Source organism: Podarcis filfolensis (genome assembly GCF_964270895.1).
Source record: "Podarcis filfolensis genome assembly, chromosome: Z".
NCBI classification, from domain to species: Eukaryota; Metazoa; Chordata; class Lepidosauria; order Squamata; family Lacertidae; genus Podarcis; species Podarcis filfolensis.
The window spans coordinates 29,444,750-29,467,154 of NC_139617.1; the positions used below are offsets into that span (position 1 = coordinate 29,444,750).

Genomic DNA, 22,405 nt, shown 5'->3' on the forward strand with positions numbered 1-22,405 from the left:
TATGACTCTATGATTCTATCTCACTTGGTATAAGGCAACTTCTTGTGGATTCCCACTCTAAATTTCTGAAGTGCCTCTTTCATGCTGCACTTTTCTCTCCTGCAGTTTCTCTCTGCTTGAATTTACCCTTTCCAAGTTATCCGACTCAGCTTCCAAGAGAATCTCCATTTGTTTCAGGAGAGGGTTTCGAGAAATCTTGTGATTGGTGTAATTTTAACAAGGGAGATGAAGGTGTCGTGCTGAACTCCACAGACATAGTGATTCCTTATTGGAAAGAGGAATGCACCCTAGTTTTGACATGATTTGGCTTATTTTCCTATAATGCTGGTTGAATTACTCATCAAGATGATACAAACCGTTCGCTTCGCTCTCTGTGACTGCGAGTATATGATTGCTTGCTTAGTAGTTACATGAGTGGATGACTGTGAAATGTTCACATGGGTCCTTTAAAAATTCATCAGATGTCGCTATCAAATCTGGCTGCAAAAGGAGGAGTAGAAAAAATGTGTAAAAGGCAGAAGGACACCGAGACAGGGAAGAGGCATCTTATTGCCAATATTATTTCTTAGCAATTATTGCCAATATTATTTCTTGGTTACTCTTCAGAAGCAGAAGCAGAAGCAACTTTATACTCTAATTTGCTCTCTTCAGAATCCCAGAAAAGCAGGAAGAATAACAGAGAGATTGAAAGTACAACATATTCTGTTCTGAAGTGCTACTCACAGACAAGCCACAGGCTCCAAGCTTAGGGCAAACCTGGATGAGATGATGGTGGGAGATCAGATCTTCCATAGTTTTATAAGGATAAATGCAGCTGTCTAGGCTGTCATTCAGATCAAGGTATGGATCAATATATCTCTATCTCTATCTATTGTTATAGATTTGGGGTAGGGAAATTCCCAGACATAGCCAGGATTCGCTCGTTGAAAATGGCATCCTAGCGGAATTTTCGGAAAGCGGTTAAAATGTCCCAAAAAACCTGGGCATAAGTGTTGATTTAGCAAAAAACAACTGTTGTGTCTGGATTTTCACTTTTTTGAAATATGGCAACCCTAATTTTTTTTTGGGGGGGGGACTCCCTAAACCAGGGATGGTGGGAATTGTACGTAGTTCAAAAACAGCTGGAGACCCAAGTTTGGAAAGCCCTACACTAAACCCTGGAAATCAACAAATGCTAGGATTTTGATTATTTGGGATGTGAAAGTAGAACAGAAGCTGCAGAGGAATTCCTGGGCTAGTCTATGCAAAATGACCTGACCAGGCTAGGGTCATTAAGGAACAATAGAGGGCCTTTGAGGGCCATTGTCAATGCTAGAGAACCGTTCTTTCCCCTTGCCCTGAGGTGTGAACAGAGACAAGGGTTTGGAAGGTTGTCAGGGTAACTGGGTATGAGGTGACAGGAAAAGAGAGTTTCGAGCAAGGGTTGCTGGGAGAAGAAAGAAGAAGGTCTGGGATCCACCTTGGGCAGGCTGGAGAGATGCCTTGGACTCTGGGGGTGCACTGCTGTGGGGGACAAGCCCTTCCATGCAGACTGAAGGTGTAATTTGTTCCTAGACCTTCTCTCGAGGAAACAGAGATCCCACTGCTAACACCAGTGTTACAAAAGTATTACTGAGCGGTGGCAAGACTCCAGGGGGTTCCAGGCACTCACCCAGGTTCTGTGTTCCTTTGGAGAATTGAGACATGGCAGAGACTGTCATAGCTTTAAGAAATATGGTTTAGTCACCTGCAGTCTGCATGGAGGGAGTCCAGATCTTACATGGTCCTCTGCATACAGCCAGTCCATGACAGATCAGGGGTGAACGAAGGCGTCGTTACACCCGGGGCAGGGCATCACTACGTAGGGCGCATGCGCGGTGTCACTACATATGATGCATGTGCTGTACGTAGCGACGCCGCACATGCGCTGTACATAGCGGTTTGCTGGCGCCAGCGTTCCAGCGCCGTACAGATGGTGCTGGGATCCTCTGCTCGTGGGTGCAGTGTGATGGCTGCTCGCACCACTGCGCCCGGGCTGGGGCGGCAGGGCAAGCACCCCACGGGGTGCCTTCTTGCCACCCTCCCAGATGTGGAATCTGGGGCACACCACCACCCTGCCCCCCTGTTGCGACGCCACTGTGACAGATATAAATGCAGTAAATTGATTTTTCTGGGAAATTATATGTTCACAGAGCTGACAACTAAAACATGAAAGGGGATAATGCTCTCTCATGCACTTTGCATGAACATCTTCATAAGGCTGCGAAATGACAAAGCATCTCTGTCCAAATATTTAAATGTAGAAAGATTGTTCAGATTAGGAGGGTTTGGCACAAACTCCAGTTCTGTATTTTGGGAGCCTCAGAGACTCCTCATGAAGAACATTTTGAGGGGAATCGGGCAGGGTAGCCATGTTATCACCAAGGTATGCAGTGCCCACACCCCCACTGCCAGCCCATCATGTGAAACAGCTATATGCACATATATGTCATATGAGCACATAGAGCTCTTCCATGTGAGGGTGTATCCTGGCCCAGCCAGGATCCCTCACATGGAAGAGCTGTGTATGTACATCATTATAGTCTTATGAGTTTGGATGGCAGGGTGGGGGCAGTAGGCTGCATGCAGAGACTCTTCTGATTCCTGGAGTAGGCAAGTTTCTTGGTGAGGTGATAACCCTAGGTCAGGCATAGGCAAACTCAGCCCTCCAGATGTTTTGAGACTATAATTCCCATCATTCCTGACCACTGGTTCTGTTAGCTAGGGATGATGGGAGTTGTAGTCCCAAAACATATGGAGGGCCGAGTTTGTCTATGCCTGCCCTAGGTAATGGTACATTAAGGGAAGAAAGGAAGTGATTGTGTGCCAGACAGCAAATAAGTGGGCCAAATCCCTCAACTTACTGGGAGTTAGAAAGACAGAGTCGAGAGCTGAGTTGTGTGAACTGGAAGCTGGCAAGGTTGCAGGCTGGGCAGCTGGGAGACAGGGCTATGCCTGATTTCTCTTGGAGTCCAGGGATGTGGCCATGGGAGAAGCAAGACTTTTTTGGTTGCTAATCCTGCAAGCTCCTCCATTGTAGGCTCAGGTTGTATATATGTGTAAATAAACCATATATCCCAATGAAAACACAGTCTCCACTGTCCCTCATTTGAAAGGAAGCATGAACCCTGCGTAAATGCCTGGAACCCCTGGAATCTTGCACTGCTTGAAGTTTGGGGTGGCATGCAATAATATGTTCATAGGGACCATATGCATGCTTGTCATATGTGCACATCAACTTTCCTGAAAGCCCAGCTCCACCAGGCATCCCCTGCCCCTAAACTGGGCCAGCTGGTCAGTATATAAACACAACTGTATAAGGACTGGATTTCCACCCCGCCCTTCCCTCCCTGCTCCCTTTTCTTTGTGTGTCATGCCTTTTAAAGGTTGCAAGCCTGTGGACAGGGAATGTCCTGTTTGGATTATAGGTAAGCTTCTGCAGGTACAAATGCTCCAAATAAATAAATAACATGGAACCAGACTATTGATCCATCCAGCTCAGTGATACTGACTGCCAGCAGTTCTCTCAGGCAGGGGAAATTCCCAGCTCTACCATTTGGGGTCTGAACCTGGGACCTTCTGCATGCAAAGGAGAAGTTTTAGATGCTCTACCTTAGAGCTACAGCCGTTCCCTGTCTCTAAACTTTCAATGACCTTTAAGACTCTTATGCCACATGTATGAATGTTCCACCCCTTAATTCAAGTGCAAACCATGTTTTTATCATTTAATACATACAGTGGTACCTCGGGTTAAGAACTTAATTTGTTCTGGAGGTCCGTTCTTAACCTGAAACTGTTCTTAACCTGAGGTACCACTTTAGCTAATGGGGCCTCCCGCTGCTGCTCAATTTCTGTTCTCATCCTGAAGCAAAGTTCTTAACCCGAGGTACTATTTCTGGGTTAGCGGAGTCTGTAACCTGAAGCGTCTGCAACCTGAAGCGTCTGTAACCTGAGGTAGCGCTGTTATTGAAATAAACAATTTTGTTATCCTGTCAGTACTTTCCTTGTAGGTGTCATTAGACCCATCTCTCTTGTAGTTTGGGACCTTCTGATCACACTTACAACATTCAAATCTGAGGTTATCCTGGACTGCAGGGTCCTGAATTCATCTCTGATGTGCAGCCCTAGCTACACCTCTGACAGCGTGACCAACACACAAGAGGGAGGTCTCAGCAGGCTCAGAGGAGCTCTAAGGTTTGCAGAAGTACAGCAGAGAGAGAGAGAGAGAGAGAGAGAGAGAGAGAGAGAGAGAGAGAGAGAGAATAATATTCCTAAGCAGCAGTGGAAATGCTAAAACAGCCAATGTGAATTAAGAGTCCACAGAATACCAGAAAACTGGCAGTGGTAGAGAGGATTGTGGCATATTGCAATGTTGGTGGAGCATGGCTGGCTGGCTTCCTGTAACAGTAAGCACACACATGCATACATCATTTTATTGTACTTATGCTGTACTTATGCCGCCTTTCTATAGTAAAACCATGATCAAGGTGGCTTGCAACATGAAAAATATACAAAACACAATAAACTTAACGCACTGCAACGTTTCGTTACAGGTCTCACTCGCAATGCTCTGTTATTCTGTGCAGAGAATAAGTACAGCACATACCTATCCCTAGTGTCGTTTACTCAAGGACTAAAAGTGTAGCTTCTTCAAAAAAGCTTTTCAAAAGCCTCTTGAGGAAAACTTTCCAAAGGCACTCTCTTTTAATGCAACGCTTTAAGGACCCGACAAAAGGACAATGATTTCATGTGCTTGGCAAATGGGGGAAGGAAGGAGGATGAGATGCCTTAATAATGGAATCCCCTTACATGATCACCCTTCTTATTTAGAGAGAGTCTTCCTTAGCAGTGCATTTCTCTTATTCTTAGAGGCAATCAGTCCCAAGAACAAGTTGCTGCCTCCATGAGAAAATCTTGGCTACAACTCCATTAAGCCCCAACCAGAATGGCTGGGATGGTAGACAATATCTGGGGGGCCAGGAAAAGGTAAAAAGGTAAAGGATCCCTGGACGGTTAAGTCCAGTCAAAGGTGATTATGGGGTTGTGGCACTCATCTCGCTTTCAGGCCAAGGGAGCCAGTGTTTTGTCCATAGACAGCTTTCCGGGTCATGTGGCCAGCAGGACTAAACCGCTTCTGGTACAACAGAACACTGTGACAGAAGCCAGAGCGCACAAAAATGCCGTTTACTTTCCCCCACACAGTGGTACCTATTTATCTACTTGCACTGGCATGCTTTCGAGCTGCTAGGTTGGCAGGATCTGGGACAGGGCAATGGGAGCTCACTTCATCGTGTGGATTCAAAACCCCGACCTTCTGATCAGGAAGCCCAAGAGGCTAGGTGTTTTAGACCACAGCGCCACCCACATCCCAGGAAGGACTAGCCAGTCAGACCCCCATTCTGGAAGGGGGCTTCAGCAGGTAAATATGAACCATCAGCTTTCCCTGCTCCCAAATAAATACATCTTGCAATAAGATTATTCCTCAAAGAAATGGCAGGGGAAGTTCCAGGTTCTACTTGGTGCAGCTCAGGTTGCCAGACCCACCCTGTGAGTGAGAACTCCTGGATTTTTATTTATTAATTACAAGACTGTGTGGGCAGCTTGTGAGCTTCAGTTTGGCAGGAGCTGGCTACAAATTATAGCAGTTATTGTGAGAAGGGGATCCTGCCCTCACCCTCTCTCAATAAACCTCCACTTCCAAGGCTCAGTGATGGGAGGGAACACAGAAGAAGAAAAAGAACTGGGCTGGGCTCAAGAGGAGGAGAGGGTTGTGAGTGTGCATGTGTACCTGGTGCAAGGGGTAGGGCTGCAGAAGTAAGCTGAGCACGTGAAGAGCAGCAACAGGAGCCGAACCCTGCTGCCTCTACCACCTTCAGCAACTCCTGGTTGGCCTTTTGTTCTTCTCAAGTGAGTCAAAGACAACAAGGACAAAAATTGACTGAGGGAGACTGGAATGTTGAGAGACAGGAGTGGAGAGTGTCTGGACTGGTCTCAGGTTTGGGCCCTAAAATCTCAAGGTCAGAATCTGGGATGCTGCTGACCTGGGGACCAACTCTTTACAAAGGGAACTCAGTGACATCAAAATAGCATCTAGAGTTTTGTGGATTGCACAACACACTAAGGAAGATAACGACACCAAAAAATTCAATTGCACATTTATTCACGATCCAGTTAAAAACAATTTCACAATATTGATTAACTTGATCCAGTGATAACAGCTTTTCAGAGCCTGATTGTCATTTAGCAAGAGTCTTTAGATACAACATTTAGTAACTACTTCACAACTTCAGTAAATTCTTAATATGACGGATGGGCTTACAATCATAAGTTTGTAACACAACACAAATATATGCTCTGATCTATTCTTGAGGCTAAAACAAGAATATGCAGCAATGAATATTTCATGAGAAATATTTCTATGCATTGTTACCAACAAAAGCATGACGAAGGAAATCTATAGCATAAAATGTTTATATATTACTCCTTACCAAACACACACAAACCTTCACCTTGCACATATGCACGGTAACTAGTTTATAAGAAAATAAATAACTATTACCAATAATTGGCTATCTTGTAGCAGCAAGAATCGTACATACAAAAGTGACCAAACAAAATAGCTTTGAAAGCGACAAGAGCAGTAGAGCTTTAAGCTAAAAGCAAGGGTGGTGTTTCACTCTAGACTCTAGCCTGGTCAATCGTAAAGAAGCAATCAATGCGCTCAGAGTGACCCACCTACACTGACTGTGTGCTGTTCCCTTGCCTCTTGGCACCCCCTAGGTAATCCTACCACCCCCAGGGAACCACTGATCTAAGATCTTCTAGACAACAGCATCAGCTGGGATGGGGTTCTAGCGCTGGATCTACATTGATCATCTAAACATTATTAAAAATAACATTCTATAACATTTAATGGCAGTTTCTCTTTGCTGATGGCTTGCTGCTCTGCAGCACCCTCTGGTGTTACATTTCAATAATACTTTTTAAAGTTGTAAATGACAAGTGTAGATCCGCCGCTAGGTCTGTGGCATCAGCCCTCTGCTCACCTAATGAGAACTTGTGTGTTTCAATGCTGTTAAAGACACCTGATGGTAGGAGACAGCTGTGTTTTGAAAAAAGAAGATTGGGTTCTTAATTTTTTTGGAGTGTGGTGGCCAGTGTTGCAGCACTACAGAAGTGGTGGTGAGATCAATCGACATATCTGTGGTTTCCATTCCAGCACCTAAAGAAATAAAGAAAATTATGCACCTGATAAAGAGTTACATCTTTATGAGTTTGTTTTCCAGATTAGTTTGTATTTTACTAATTCTGTTAACAGATCTCTGAGAAGAGATGCCCTGGATATGATTAAACTTGTGCACATGGTAAGATGGGACTCACCAAATGATATTATTTCATACTAACTGCAATTACTTTGGGGTTTCTTGGAACAGGAATAATATCTGGCGCATACTGGGAATATCATGGTCTTATAGCAATCAATTTCTGCTTCATGAGTGATAATGAATCATGTTTTGTTTGAACAGTTACTCATTTTCATACATTTAGAATGCCAGATTAGTGTTGCTAATTTGACTCATTAATTTGAAAAAGTAGCAAATTTCAACTGCAAATTTCTACCTGAGCTATTTATGAAGTGAATTTTACAGTGCCCAGAATTCTGTGATCTTTTGCAATGCCTTGCACTGGCTGGCTCTGAAATACTGGATTTCCCCCCTGATGTTCAAATCTTATTGTATTTTGTGTTCCATTCACAAAAATGTTCATTCTACAAGTGACTCTTTAAAATCATGGAACTAACACTTTATAGATATATATATTGCACATTAAATATAATATTTAAAGTATGTTATGTATGCTACTGTGGTTTCAAAATTTTGTCAGTTCTTTGTCAGTAAACCACTTGAACTGACTGCAAATCCTAGAGCTTGCAACAGGTCTCCCAGTACTGAACATGATTTGAACATCATCATCATCATTAATTGATTACCTGCCCTTCACTCTATGGTCCTAGGGCAGGTTGCAGCATAACAATACAACATTCAAAACTATTTAAAACAACATGAGGCAGTTGGGGACACCACCAGCAACCATTTCCTCAGGTTGAAGCAGAGGGCAGAGCCACTTCACCAGCTCAGCTGAAGGACCCTCTCCTCCTCTCCCTGAACTGTCTCCATCCCAGCTAGACTTTTTCTTTTTAAAAAAAGGTATTTTAGAACTAGTACCCCAAGTGTTGCTTTCCCTCCCTTTCTCTTCCTCTTCCCCAACCGCTTTTCCTTTTATGCTGTACCTTTTAGGCTGCAAGTCTGAGGGCAGGAGTTGTCTTATTACTGATCTTTGCAAACTATCCTGAGGGGTCTTCTTTTGCCTGAAGAGTAAGGTAAAAATGCTTCAAACAAATATATAAGCATAAAACAACAGCCATTCTCGTTCCTGCAAACCAGACAGATGGAAGTAAAAAAAAAAAGGGGGGGAAGCAAATAAGATTTCTTTCTCTGAAACTACTTTAATCTTATTTAGGAAAGGATGACAGTTAGCAAAAGTGATGAGCCACAGAGTAAGGTCTAACTTTCTGCAAGGGTTAACAGAAAACCATTGATCTATCCACAAACTTGTGTCTTCATGCAGCAAGGGAGCATATGTGCGCAAAGATAGTATGTGCAGAAGCACCACCTAGAGGTGGGTATAGGGCACACTAGTGTACCAAATACACAGCCCCTGGGGCTTCCATTTTTCTTTTTCTTTTTCAAAGTAAGTCTCTAGTCTACTAGAATGAAAGTTATAAAGCAAAATGTTTAGGTGCCCTTCTAAACAATTTCTGTGAAATGAGCCTGCCTGGTAGTGTTTTCAGCTGATGAGTAAAGTCAAGAGTTGTTACTGATGAGTGAGTTGTTTGGGCCCCTAAAGAGCTGCTCTTTAGCTCTCCACTTTCATCCACTTTTCCTGCCCTGGTCTCATTTCTTTCCCCAGTCCTTTGCTCTCTCTCTCTTCTCTGCCCTTCTTTTTTCCTAGAAAAACAGGACGCATCTTTTCTGCAGTGGATTCAGATACAGTACACCCTAGAAGATATTTCCTGCAAATACTATTACACACAATGAGTGCAAGTGAAGGTCAAAGAACTGCTCTTCCCTGAAATGGCAAAAGCAAAATGTGAAAACTTTGTCCAGAAAAAGGGCATAGGCTTATCTCCAACTATGCAGGAGCTGAAGTCCAGTCACTCTTAAAAATTCACTATATAGTTAACAAACAATAGAATGGTAAACATGTCTATTCAGCAATAAGTCTCCGTGATCAATGGGACTTACTTTGATGTATGTACAGGGCATGGTTTAGGGTTGGCACTGGCAGAAAGCAGGGTTCTTGTACCTTTAACAGCTGTGTGGCAGGCAGCAATTCAACAGGTTAAGCACTTTCAAGCATGGAAATGCAATTATGGGGAAAGTTCCAAATGCTCACATTTTTGTTGTTTATCATACACTTGTAGTGACTGGTTTATTTTGGGGCCTTCCAGTAGGCACACAAAACAGGGCACAAACTTGTATATGACATGTACCCCGTTTCATGAGCTAGTTGGATGATCCAAACTATCTACAGTGTAGCAGGCACAGAATATCCTGCTGGCAACTCCTGTGAATTTCAGGCTTGATGAAGAACCATGCATGTAAACAGGGGTGTCATCCATGGTTTCTTCTCCCCTATACATTAAGAAATAGAGGCTTCTTCCAGAATCAGAAATCACACTTACCAGCTGTTAAGGGAAAAGGATGAAGTGATAGATTCAGTCTCCCTGCACCCCTTCCAGATACAAACAACCAATCTCTTCTACAGCATTGTGAAGATGCCTCCATGCAGCCTAGATTACTGAACACACACATTGTTGGTTCGAAGACCAGGTTTATCCTGAATTATGGGCATTCCATCATAACGTCGACCATCAGTCAAATTCACCCTCTTGGTTCCTACTGAAATAAGTTGCCTGTTCACCAAAGATCTGTTTAGCATCCTGACATTTAAGCACAGGCCAAAATTTGATAACTTGACAAAATTTGACAATGCAAAACTGGATTTCCTCTCCAAAGGAAAAATGTTCCATCTCCAAAGTATAGAAAGAACATGTTCCCAGGCCTCAACAAGGGAGGGTCTGCTGAAGGTCCCAATGTTTAAGAGGAAAAGATGCATGTAGGACCTTCTCATACCCACAAGTGTCCCACTTTAAGCAGGACATCCCAGATCACAGAAGTCAATTCTGGCTTCTGTTTGGATCCCGGAATGTCCTCTTTTTTTGGTCCAACACTCTGATGCAAGTACTCACACCAGAGCGCCAAACCTAAAGACACTCTGGCATCAGTCAGCAGGTTCGTGCCAGAGTGCTGGGCCACAACATGCTCTGGCATGATCCTGCTGATGATCCCCAGAGCACTGGACCAGAAGGTGTGCCTCTCCTGACTTGCCTATTTTGGGGACAAAAATGTTGGAGTGTATGCCTTCATCTCTCACAATCTCTCTCCTCCTGATGACCAAAATGTAAGCTGGATCCAAACCAGAGCTTTTTGCTTTTCAGGAGGCGTGAAACTATCCTTCTTTGGTCCAAAATGCACCAGTGCTGCTTTTTGTGTGCATGCATTCCTGTGTGCAGATAATAGCCCAGGAAATACTTTCAAAACATGCACCGGTGTCAGGTGGCAACTGAGGCACCACAAGCTGCGGTGAGGCAGTTGCCTCAGGTGGCACGCTGGGGGTCGCTAGGAGGGGCGGCAGATCTGGGCCCTGAGGAGCACACTGCTTGCAGCCTCCTGCACTTGTTATCCTCATCACCACTATCCACCCACCTCCACTGCCTGTTGCTCTCTGGCCTCTTTTCTCCCCCTCCCCCTTCACTGTACAGGGGCTTCCCCCATGCCACCTCCAGGCACTTCATTTTCTGTTTAGCCTAAGGTGGCAAAAAATCTGTAGCTGGACCTGCAAGCGAGGCACTAAGGGAATATATTCTACATCAATTTACTGACTGGGACCTTCAAACCTGTGATTGAAAATGAAGTCTCAGTCCTAATGGTAGCTTCTGTGCCACAATCAGAAGTGCTTTGTGAGAATGATCCCTTCTACCAGGCATGGCCAAACTTGGCCCTCCAGGTGTTTTGGGACTACAACTCCCATCATCCCTAGCTAACAGGACCAGTGGTCAGGGATGATGGGAACTGTAGTCCCAAAACATCTGGAGGGCCAAGTTTGGCCATGCCTGCCTTCTACCAAAATCACCACATCTTTCCTGGAGAGCTGCACCCTAAAGCTGTGACTGATTTGTGCAAGAGTGCATTGACTAAGTTCAGGCCAAAAAACAATAATGCCTCTGTTTCTCAAATGCCTGAACAGTCCATGCATCTGTGTATGGAGCTGCTGATATCCCAGAGTTGTACTGGCTGGCTAGCTCCATACACAATGCTGTGGGAGCCCTCTGAACCCATTCATTCTCCCAGAGCGGCCTTCATCAGCCTGGTGCCCCCACAGTAGTTTTGCAGCACAGCTCCCTTCAGCCCCAGGCAACACGCTGATAGGAGTTGTAGCCCAAAATATCTGGGGGGCACCAGGCTGATCCAGAGATGCATCTACCCATTATTATTGGCTGGACCTTGGATATCTCTGTCCATACCAAATTCCTGTGGGATGCACCTCTTGTTTGCTGAAATGGTACCTTGCTTGCAGGGGCAATTCTCACTGCAGGTGTGCCTGAAAGGGGCCATTATTAACTGCAGGGTGTGATTTCCAGTGGCCCTCTTCCTCCAGCGCATACACAGCAGGGACTTGAACTCCGAGCGGAAGTTCTCATTCAGCCAGCAGTAGATGAAAGGGTTGTAGCAGGTGCTGCTCATGGCGAACCAATGGAAAGCGAAGTAAAGGATGTTGTTGCTCTGGATGGCCTTGCTAGACATGAGGACTAAGTAGCAATTTAACGGGAACCAGCAGACAGCGAAGACCAGCACGACCACCATCAGCATCTTCAGAGTCATCTTCTTCTTCCTCTGGTGGGCATAGTACTGCTCCATGGTCACATCACCAATGGCGTTCCGCATCCAGATTTTCTTGGCAACCACTGTGTAAGCGATGGAGATTACCGACAGGGGCAGGAGATACAGGAGAAAGAAGGTGGTCAAATCCAGGTACTTCCAATAAAGATCTTTTGGAGGGGGGAAGCTTGGGAGGCAGACCACACGAATCGTTCTGTTTCTGGAATACAGAAGAAGAACAAATTCCTCCCTGAAAAGTAGACAATACTGATGGGAGTTGTAGCCCAAATCAACAGGAGGCCACCAGACGGGTGTAGACTAGGCAAGCTAGGCCCATGTTCACACCATCCATTTTAAGTGCTATGATACTACTACAACCATTCATGGCTTTCCCCAGAGAATTTTGGGAGCTGCAGTTTGTTAACAGAGGTATTATGAGGTTTCAGGCAAAAGGTGAGAAACAGGTTTCCATCTTGCATGGGATAAGTTGGGCTAGACAGACAAAACAGCCCTCTCATCCCAAACCTGTTGGAGTTGCAGGGGGACGGGGACGGACTGTGTGATAAATCTAGCATCATATAACCACCATGCTTAACCCTAATTAATGCATGAAGGGGTTAAGACCATAAAGTAAGCTGTGCTGCCAGGCTTTACTACGTCACATCTCCTCACCTTGGGAGGAAGGGTTACCAAACTCTCTGTTCTCTTCTCTTCCACTGTGAGAACCCTACCAGTAAGGTGGTCTAATTTGGATGTTCCAAGCCTAGATTGCGTTGCTTACGCAAGCCATTTTTGTGTTTTATACAAATAGTTATTGATAAATATTTGCCAATTTTGAAGTAAATCGTACTGCTGGTCTTTTCTTGCTGCTGGTGGAATATGGCATTTTGAAGAGTTTGTAAGGAAGCTATTTTTAACTTACCAAATGTGTGGTCTCTTTCTAAGCTAAGGGGAAGTGGAGAACTTTGGAAGCAACTTAGAAGTGTTTTTTTTAAAGGTCTATCAGCCTTTGTATGGAGGGAGGGAAGCAGTTCTGGGGAACACCAAGGCCACCTTCACAACATAACATTTAAAACAGTCATGGCTTCCGCCGGAGAATCCCGGGAGCTGTAATTTTGTTTTGTTTTGTTTTGTTTTAGGGCACTGTGTATTGTTAGGAAATCCTCTATTCCCTTCACAGAGCTACAGTTACAGAGTTCCCTGTGAAGAAGGATCGGCTGTTAAACCACTCTGAGAACTGCAATTCTGTGAGGGGAACAGGGGCCTCATCACAGCTCTCAGACCCCTTAAACAAACTCCAAGTCCCATAAATCTTTAGGGAAAGCCATGACTGTTTAAGTGGTATCATAGTGCTTTAAAGGTATGGTTTGAATGTTTCCCAAGTAGAGCATGGACACCTAAAGAAGCAGCTAAAAGACAGCAGCAGCATTGTCAGAGCTGAACCCTTCAAATAAATTTCCTCTGCAGTGCCTTCCCATCTCTCCAGGCATCATTTGTAATATTTGCAGCGACAAATAATGCAGCGGGTGCCCCTTTTAATGATGTGTCTTTTTTATTCCTCTTACCCCATAGAAAGCCACATCAGCTTCTGGTAGATGGCATGGGGCAGGGAGAAACAGCTTGCCATGAACCAGATGACAGCAATGCAGATCCTTCCTTTCACAATGGACATTCGAGGCCTCAGTGGATGCACGATGACCTAAGGAAGTCACAGAATGAATAAGGTTGTAAATCCTCATACAGTGGTACCTTGGGTTACATACGCTTCAGGTTACATAAGCTTCAGGTTACAGACTCCGCTAACCCAGAAATAGTACCTCGGGTTAAGAACTTTGCTTCAGGATGAGAACAGAAATCGTGCTCCGGCAGCGCGGCAGCAGCGGGAGGCCCCATTAGCTAAAGTGGTGCTTCAGGTTAAGAACAGTTTCAGGTTAAGAACGGACCTTCGGAACGAATTAAGTACTTAACCTGAGGTACCACTGTACAGGCCTTGACTCACAAACATATTCCTATGTCTTATGGAGATCAATAGGACTCAACCTCATGTAATAAAGTGGGCTGAGTCAAATCAGAGGTGAAAAGAGGCTTTGTTTGCTTTTGCAAAAGGTCTTGCAAGCTGCTGAAAATGGTCTCTTGCAACTGAGGTTGGCGGTGGCAGGGTTATTGCAGATATGGGCACAAGTGCTTCTCCCTTTCAGGGCGTGAGTGATGTTTACTTGCTCCCACTTTGAATTTGCTTAGTATATTATTTCATGAACATAAGGACAAATGAAGAGCCTACTAGATCAGGGCCGTGGCTCATCTGTACCAGCATCCGGTTATCTTACTGGTCACCCAGATACCTGTGGGAAACCCACAAGCAGGATTTGAGCACAGGAGCAGCTCTCTGTTCCAGCTCTATCAAGTAGTATTCAGAAGCGTTGCTGCCTCTGACGCTGGAGCCAGGGCATAGCCATTATAGCCAGTAGTTATTCCATGAATTTGTCTAATCCTCTTTTTAAGCAATCAAGGTTGGTAGCCATTATTGGTCAAATCTGAGGCCCATTTAAAAAACAACATTAGCCCATTCCAGTGTTATGTTTGAATGACATTCTCGGGAAACACCAGAAAAACTGGCTGTCAGTTGTATGTGAAAATGCCTTTATACACTTGTCTTGGAATGCCAGCACAGGCTGTCATCGACTGTTCCAGTGTCCCACCCACCTGCCCAAGCAATGTTCAGTGTTCCCTCTTACCTGCCATTAGCAGGCCATTCTGTTTCTCCCAGCTTTTAAAGTGCATTATTAATTCTGATTGTGGAATCTGCATTCTCTTGGTGCAGATTTTGTATTCTCTTTGTAAAGTATTGGGATTTAAAAGAACAATACTCTACCTGATGGCGGTCCAGAGCAATAGCTGTCAGAGTCAGCACAGACACATGGACAGAGCAATATTGAACGAACCGGCTCACGTGGCACATCTGCTTTCCAAAAACCCAGGTTCTGCTAACAAATCGGACCTAGAAAAGTATAGCAGGCAGTTTGTGAATCATCCCAAGTGTGGATTAAAGTGAAGGGGGTTCCCCCCCTCCCCCAAACAGGAGCTTAATATCATAAAGGATCATTCAGATATCGTAAATGGGCTGCTGGCAAAATGTTTTTTCACATTATCAGAATCTTACTAGAAAGGGCAAACCTGGATTATTATTATTATTTTGGAGGGGGGTAATAGAGACACCATGTGGGTGTACAAAATATTTGCATGTCTGCGGACACATCCCACAGTAGACACCCATGTGGAAGCACTCCTAGTTGTTTACTTGTTTGTATGTTTGTTTGTTTTATTGCATTTATATCTCACCTTTTCCTCCAGTGAGCTCCAGGGGATTTCAGAGGCCTCCTCCTCATTTAATCTCCAAAGCAACCCCATGTGGTAGGTTAGGCTGATAGGCAGTGTGACTAGCCCCCAAGGTTACCCAGTGAAAGCTTCATGGCTGAGTGGAGATTTGAACCCAGGTCTTAGCCCCAAACTCTAGCCACTTCGTCAGACCAAGGAACACAGGATTCATAGTTCCTCTTCAGTGTATCCTTACAAGAGCATTGTATAGTGGGATAGATTGGCAGACAGGTGAACCTGTCATACAACCCCCCATCAACACACACACACCAGATGCAAATTTGAAAACAAGTTACCAAAGCTTCCCTTTTAGGGTACAATTCCCATTGAACTGCATGAATTGTTGTAAACAAGGGCAGAAGACTTTCACCACACCAACCAAGGCCAGCCCAAGACTTCTGGGCACCTCAAATGAAGTACAAAACAGCACCCTGCTTACTGCCAGGGAAGAAGGGATAAGTGAAGATCTACATCAGGAACAAGAGGGGAATAAAGATCAGCATTGGGATCTGCTGCCCCTGGGGATTCTGCCACCTGAGGCAGTCACCTCACTTTGACTCATGGGTGGACTGGCCCTGAGGCCAATTGTAAAAGTGTCTGTGAGGAAATGGGGCCACAATCCATTTGGGATGGTACAAGAGATTTCCCCAGTGGATTGTACACTGTGTTTTCAAAACATTTCCCAAACTAACATTACTTTGGGGGACGGGGACAACGACCAGTTTCTTCTGTTCGGTCAGGAGCTGTTTCAGGAGCTGTCAGAGAAGAGTCATCTATCTGCACACCTCCCCAAGCCCAGTATCAAGCTAAAGTACTTTAAATAAGGAGAGTGGGTGGTGGTGAATATGTGATTTAGGGTTAGATCTGCAGTTGATATCAGACACGTGCCTTCACTGTACTCTCTTCGGTGCCTGCTGAAGACATTCTTATTTAGACAAGCCTATCCAGATGATTAGAAAGTTTTAATTTGTTTTAATTTATTCTGTAGTGGTTTAAATTTTTTATATATTTTAAATTATGGATGAAGTTAGACCATCGGTCCATCTGCCTCAGTACTGTATACATAGACCAGCAGTGGCTCTCCAGGTTTCCAGAGATAGTCTCTCCTACCCTTACCTGGCCATGCTGGGGACGGAACCTGGGACCATCTGCTTGCAAGGAAGACGCTTTACCTGGAGCAACAGTCCTTCAATCTCTCCCACCTAACCTACCTCACAGGTTTGTTGTGAGGATTATTTTTAAAAAGGAAAAGGGGGGGGGGACTTATGTATGTTACCCTCTGCTCTTTGGAGGAAGTGTGGGATAAATATATCATTACTGAAAACTGATTGAAAGAACTGAGCACCATTTTTGTTGCACTGAGAAGGGACAGGAAGTTTCTTCATTTTCTAGAGATGTGAATGGTATACGTTCTCCTTTGCCCCAATACTGGGGGGAGTTTTAACTTTGTGCACAAATGGTGGTGGTCTAGTAGAGAACAGAGCAAGTCTCTGCTGGATCAGGAACAAAAACTCCAAATGCTTATTACCAGAAGCAGCCAGTGCTGGTGTAGCGGTTTGAGTGCTGCACTAAGACCTGGGAGACCAGGGTTCGAATCCCCACTCTGCCATGAAGCTCACTAGATGTGACCTTGAGCCAGTCACTTTCTTTTGGCTTAACCTACCTCACAGGGTCGTTCCAAGGATAGCATGGAAAGGAATGACTACATTTATGCTACCTTGAGCTCCTTGGGAGGAAAGTTGGCAGAGAAATGTAAATAAATAAATAATAAATAATAAATGTACACCTTCCCTCTTATTCCCCTGTGAAATCATACTCTCTCACAGTTGGAGGCTGTACATGACTATACACGGCATTCCAAAATAATACCATTTGCAGAAGTTTAAAAGGTTTAAAATACACAGAAGCTTAAGCACACCCTAGAAATGCACTTTGGTAATTTTAGACTCAGGACTTAATGGTCATATGATGGGTGGGTGGCTTTTTAAATGTGTGTAACTTCACTCACACCAAACATGTGGCAAGTCAGTCAAACTGCATCTGCTCTCCCCCCCCCCCCATTCTGCTGAGCATGACCCAGGGCTTCTGCCCCAAAGTCCTGCCCTGATGGCGCTATAAGCCAAGACATTCTTGCACACTGTGCTAGTGTGGAGAGGTCCTCTTGTGGGTCAGGAATTGGTTAAGTCACAGGAAGCAAAGAGCAGGAATAGATAACTGTTCTCTGAATGAAGAGAAGGAGAAATCAGGGTCCCCAATGATCCCCACAGAGTACTGTGTTCCGTTCTGGTCACCTCACCTCTAAAAGGATATTGTAGAGTTGGAAAAGGGTTAAGAAAAAGAGCAACTAGAATGGAGAGTTAGGGACTTTTTCTTTTAGAGAAAAAGTGAGGAAGAGGCAACATGATAGAAGTTTATAAAACTACACATGGCATGGAGAAAGTGGAGAGAGGAACGATTTTCTCCCTCTCATCATAATGCTAAAACTCGTGGACACCCAACAAAGCTGAACATTGGCAGATTCAGGGCAGATAATTCACTCAGCACATAGTGAAACTGTGGAACTCTCTCCCACAGGAGGCAGTGATGGCCCCCAACATGGATATCTTTAGAAAAGGATTAGACAAATTCATGGAGAAGGACTGCCAATGGCTACTAACTATCAGTGGCCATGCTCTGCCACCGCAGTCAGAGGCAGCAATGCTTCTGAATACCAGTTGCTGGAAACCACAAGAGGGAAGAGTTTTCTCTTGTGCTCAACTCCTGCTTGCACCTTTCCCAGGGAGGAAACTGATTGGCCACTGTGAGAACAGGACGTTGGACTAGATAGGCAAACTGTTCTTACGTTCTTATAGACAGACACACTGTGCCCAGCCAGCAGATAAAACTACAGCAGGAAGTTGAAAACCAGTACACACATACACAGCCTGCACACATTATAAGAAATTGAGAACCATAGCCAGAACTAGACAGCCAGTGTTGGTAAGGTTGTTAGCGTCCTGGGCTAGGACTTGGGAGACCAATCACTGTCTCTCAGCCTAACCTACCTCACAGGGTTGCTATGAGGATAAAATGGGAAGACGTCCGTCCACACATTGGGCTCCTTGGAGGAAAGGTAGGGTATAAATATAGAAAGTAAATAAACTTAATAGGAGCCTGCTGGAGCTTAGTTCTCAAAAAGTGGCATAGTTGTGAAGGATGGGAGGTGCGAGGGTCCTGAGGGGGGGGAAATAATATTTTATTATTTTCTTTTTAAAATGTAGTTTGCTGTTCACTCCTTGTTGAATAACCCTACAGCCAGTGTTTCCCACACTTGGGTCTCCAGCTGTTTCTGGACTACAATTTCCATATTCCCTGCTAGCTAGGGATGATGGGAGATGTAGTCCAAAAACAGCTGGAGACCCAAGTTTGAGAAACACTGGACTAGACAGTTCTCCTTTGGCTTCTGGGATTGGGGTAGGGTTTCTTAAAGAGGGGTATGAGCGAGCCCCCAAAGGCTTTCAAAGAAGGAAACTGACTCCTGGTTAGGATAGAGGTATGCCTCCCCCCCCCCCCCGTCAGTCTATTCCTGCAAAAACAGCAAAGACAAACAAAAGTTTATGCCTGTTCAGTACATTCATCAGCTTTAAGGTGCTGCAATACTTTCTGATAAACTTGCTTAACCTTGAGACTTAAATTGGAGCAATTGCACAGACAGATAAAAATTATTGATTAACTCTTATATGCTTCACATGGTATGCGGAGCTTTTTGCTGGAGGCTGGCACCAGCACAGAGATTCGGTGTGCAGTTTGGAGCAGCCACTTGGAAAGAGGAGGGAACTCTGCATATCATCAGGGGAACTCTTGCCCCTGTTATTTTGTCTCCTGTCTTGGGACTGAGCCCTGTTGGGGAGCCAACACAATGCTAAATGCTGTGGGCTAGCGATTCTAAGACCTGATGACCCAGCTGCTGCTAGCTTGTTCAGATTTAGATCTACAAAAGGAATTACTCTTCCCAAGGAGCAACATCATGGTGAGGGGGAAACCAGCCTGGTCTCATCCATCCACTGGAGAAGATGCAGCTGGTGTTGCCCTTCCCTGCCAGACTGAATACTTATAAGAACTTTGCAACTCAGAGCTAGCCTCTGGATTGAAGTTTTTTCCTCCTCTTCCCTCCCAATCCCTTTTCCTTTTGTGCTATGCCCTTTAAGATTCTAAGCCTGCAGCCAGGAGCTACATAACTTATTCTTGCTCACTGGAATTTGCTGGCTGGGTGAGTAGGGGAGCGTTCCCTTCCAGTGACCATTTCTTACCAAAGTGAAGGGCGTGTTCAGGGTGGTGATCATGATGTCCGCCACGGCCAGGTTGGCGATGAAGAGGCTGGTGGCCGTGTGCATCTTCTTATTCTTCACCACCACGTGGCAGACCAGCAGATTCCCGAAGAGCGAGATGCAGATGATGACCGAGTAGGCCATGATGAGCAGCGCTCTCACCCTGCTGCTCTGGGACGCCCCTTCGTAGCGCGCGCCGCTGTCGAAACCGTCTAGGTCGTCCACGTCCCAGTCGTCTAGGGAGAAGGAGCTCTCGTTGTCGAAGCCCTCGAAGTCTGAAAACAAGTCTTCGCTGCTGTTCTCGCTCTCGGCATCTTGGCTGCGGAAAAAGGGATTTGAGAGGAAGAGAGGCGGAGGCAGCCAGAAGGGCCGCTGCCGGCTCATAGTTGGTCAGAAGCCAAGGGTCTTGCAGCGCCCATTGGATTCGGATCTAAGCTTTCTTGCGAGGGGTCCGGAAAGTTGCGAGCCAGCTGTTGCCAGCTGCGTCCCGGCTGCGGCTACGGAGGCAGAGGGAGCCGCCGGGACGTTGGACAGCCTCTGCCTGCCTGCCTTATATCTGCTTTCTCTCTCCCCCCACCCGGTCGGAGATGGGCTGTTACCCCTGCTTAAAAGTACCCCCACCACGCTCTGCTCCTCCCTCTGTCCGCCACGCGCGCCCAGAGTCTTGCTGTACCTGGCCGCGCAACGAAGCCGTCAACAGTCAAGGAATGGGGACTAGGAGTGGGGGGGGGGGGCTGACTGTCCCCTCCCTCCCTCCCATTTCCCTTCTGGAGGCGAGGCGGCGACGATTGCATTGAAAGAGGAGGAGGAGGAGGAGGAGGAGGAGGAGTCCTCGCTCGGCCAGAGAGAGAGAGACAGAGACTCATCCAGCTGAATGCTCCACGCGAGGAGCGAAGAAGAAAGTGGAATAAAGACCTGTTGAGTTGGAAGGATCGTCTGGCCCCAACCCCCTGCAATGCAGCTGTCCCATACGGGGGTCAAAACTGCAACGTCTTTGTTTTATTTCATTCTTACGTTCGCATAGCCGCCTTTTCTTCCGAGGAGCTCAAAGTGGCGGCGCCGTTCTCTTCCCATTTTATCCTCACGAGAGACCCAGTCCAAGTGGATCAGGCGGATAGTCCCTCTAGCCCAGCATCCTGTTCTCACAGGAGCAAACCAGATGCCTGTGGCAAACCTGGGCACCCCAACAGCCCTCTCTCCTCCTGTGGTTTCCAGCAACTGGCATTCAGGAACATTGCTGTCTGCCACTATCAACACAACAACCCTCTGGTCTATGTCAGACTGAGAGTGGGTGACTGGCCAAAGATGAGGTTCATGGCCAGGCAGGGATTCGAATCATGGCCTCCCTGGCCCTAGTCTGACACCCTAAACACTATACCACACTGCCTTAATTGCCATATCCCCTGACTCTCGCCACTGATGAGACAGTGAATGCCATTCATATAGAAGGCAGGAAGAGGCTGCCACCCAGACATATTTTATATACCAGAGGAGGAATGACCTCTGGGAGGAGTACAGAAAGAAGAAACTCTGTGGTGTACCTGCATCAGCACAACCTGACGCCTTCATCTGCCCCAGCTGCAACAAAACATGTCTCTCCAGCCAGAGCAGGAGCTTAAACCTTCCAACAGTTTGACTTCATCTCCAAAGGTGCAGTCTTCCAGTGTCTCCAGAGACAGACAGTCTACACCTCCTTTCCCTCCTAAGATCTCAAGGTTGGGTACATGGTTCTCCCCTTCCTCACTTAATCACCACAACAAACCCTCTAAAGTTGGGGAAAATTGACTGCTCCAAGGTCACCCAGCAAACTTCATGGTCAAGTGGGAATTCAAACCCTGATGCTCTACCTGCTGTAACCTAATTCTGCACTGGTTCTCTCCCTCCTTCTTTCCAAAGTCACTGAGAGTTCTGGAGGGCAAAGGCTGCAACCTCTTTTGCTCCTCTGTTAGGTGTCCCCTTCCTGGAGCCTCCCTCCTTTCTTCTCTGTCTCCAAATAGACCTTTTGCCCCTGATAATTCAGGGGGCAAACTGAGTAAGTGGGGAGAGAGCACCCTTAGCTGGGAAGGTTGGCAGACAGCTTAAGCTGTGGGCAGGGAGGAACACAGATGACTGAAAGAGGTACCTACAGGACAGCTATTTGACAATCCAAATAATCAAAGGGATGGAGCAATTCCCCAAGAGGAAAGGTTGCAGTGTTTGAGCCTTTTCAGTTTAGAGAAAGGGTACGTAAGAAGAGACAGGATAGACGTTTATAAATTTATGCATGTCCTGGAGAAAGTGGATAGAGAAAAGCAATGAAGGGTACAGGTAAGTAAAAGAAAATAAAAAGAAAAGATTGTTCAGGTGGGAAACATAGAATATTGATGTAACAGGAAGCAGAAAACCATTTACTTACTTATTTACTTACTAAATTTATATTCTGCCTTTCATCCAAGGATCACAGGGCAGTTTACAGAATGAAAACACAAAAATATGAAATAGTACAAACAAAACAATAACTACCCCCTGTTTAAGGAGCCAAAGACCTGGGAGAAGAGGAACGTTTTCACCTGGCACCTAAATATATGTAATGGGGAAAAGCATTCCATATAGTACGAACAGCCTTATTTGTTATTTCTAGCTCTTCACAGGGCATTTCCGGTGAGTGAAGAATATCTGATGGGGAGGGGGGAATCTATATGAGATCCAAAAGCTTTTAAATGC

At 45.6% G+C, this 22,405-nt stretch overlaps 1 protein-coding gene across 5 annotated transcripts; it reads right to left on the reverse strand.

Annotated features, from left to right (window-relative positions):
* Positions 1–6,161: 6,161 nt before the first annotated feature.
* Positions 6,162–20,496, reverse strand: LOC310754494 (G-protein coupled receptor 83-like; the record flags this gene model as incomplete). Of its 5 annotated transcripts, none has more annotated exons than XR_014543847.1 (7): positions 6,162–7,240; positions 8,309–8,386; positions 9,892–9,977; positions 11,708–12,240; positions 13,586–13,719; positions 14,893–15,018; positions 19,685–20,309. XR_014543847.1 is itself a non-coding variant. In XM_083596473.1 (7 exons), the coding sequence occupies 7 exons, from the start codon at positions 20,494–20,496 to the stop codon at positions 7,207–7,209; spliced, it is 1,380 nt and encodes a 459-aa protein (XP_083452599.1). In that variant the 3' UTR covers positions 6,162–7,206. The 5 variants fall into 5 exon arrangements, 3 of the variants coding, with proteins under 3 accessions (XP_083452599.1, XP_083452597.1, XP_083452598.1); XR_014543848.1 differs by having other exon boundaries at positions 9,892–9,980; XM_083596473.1 differs by lacking the exon at positions 9,892–9,977 and adding an exon at positions 20,376–20,496 and having other exon boundaries at positions 11,686–12,240; positions 19,685–20,016.
* Between the last annotated feature and the right edge of the window lie 1,909 nt (positions 20,497–22,405).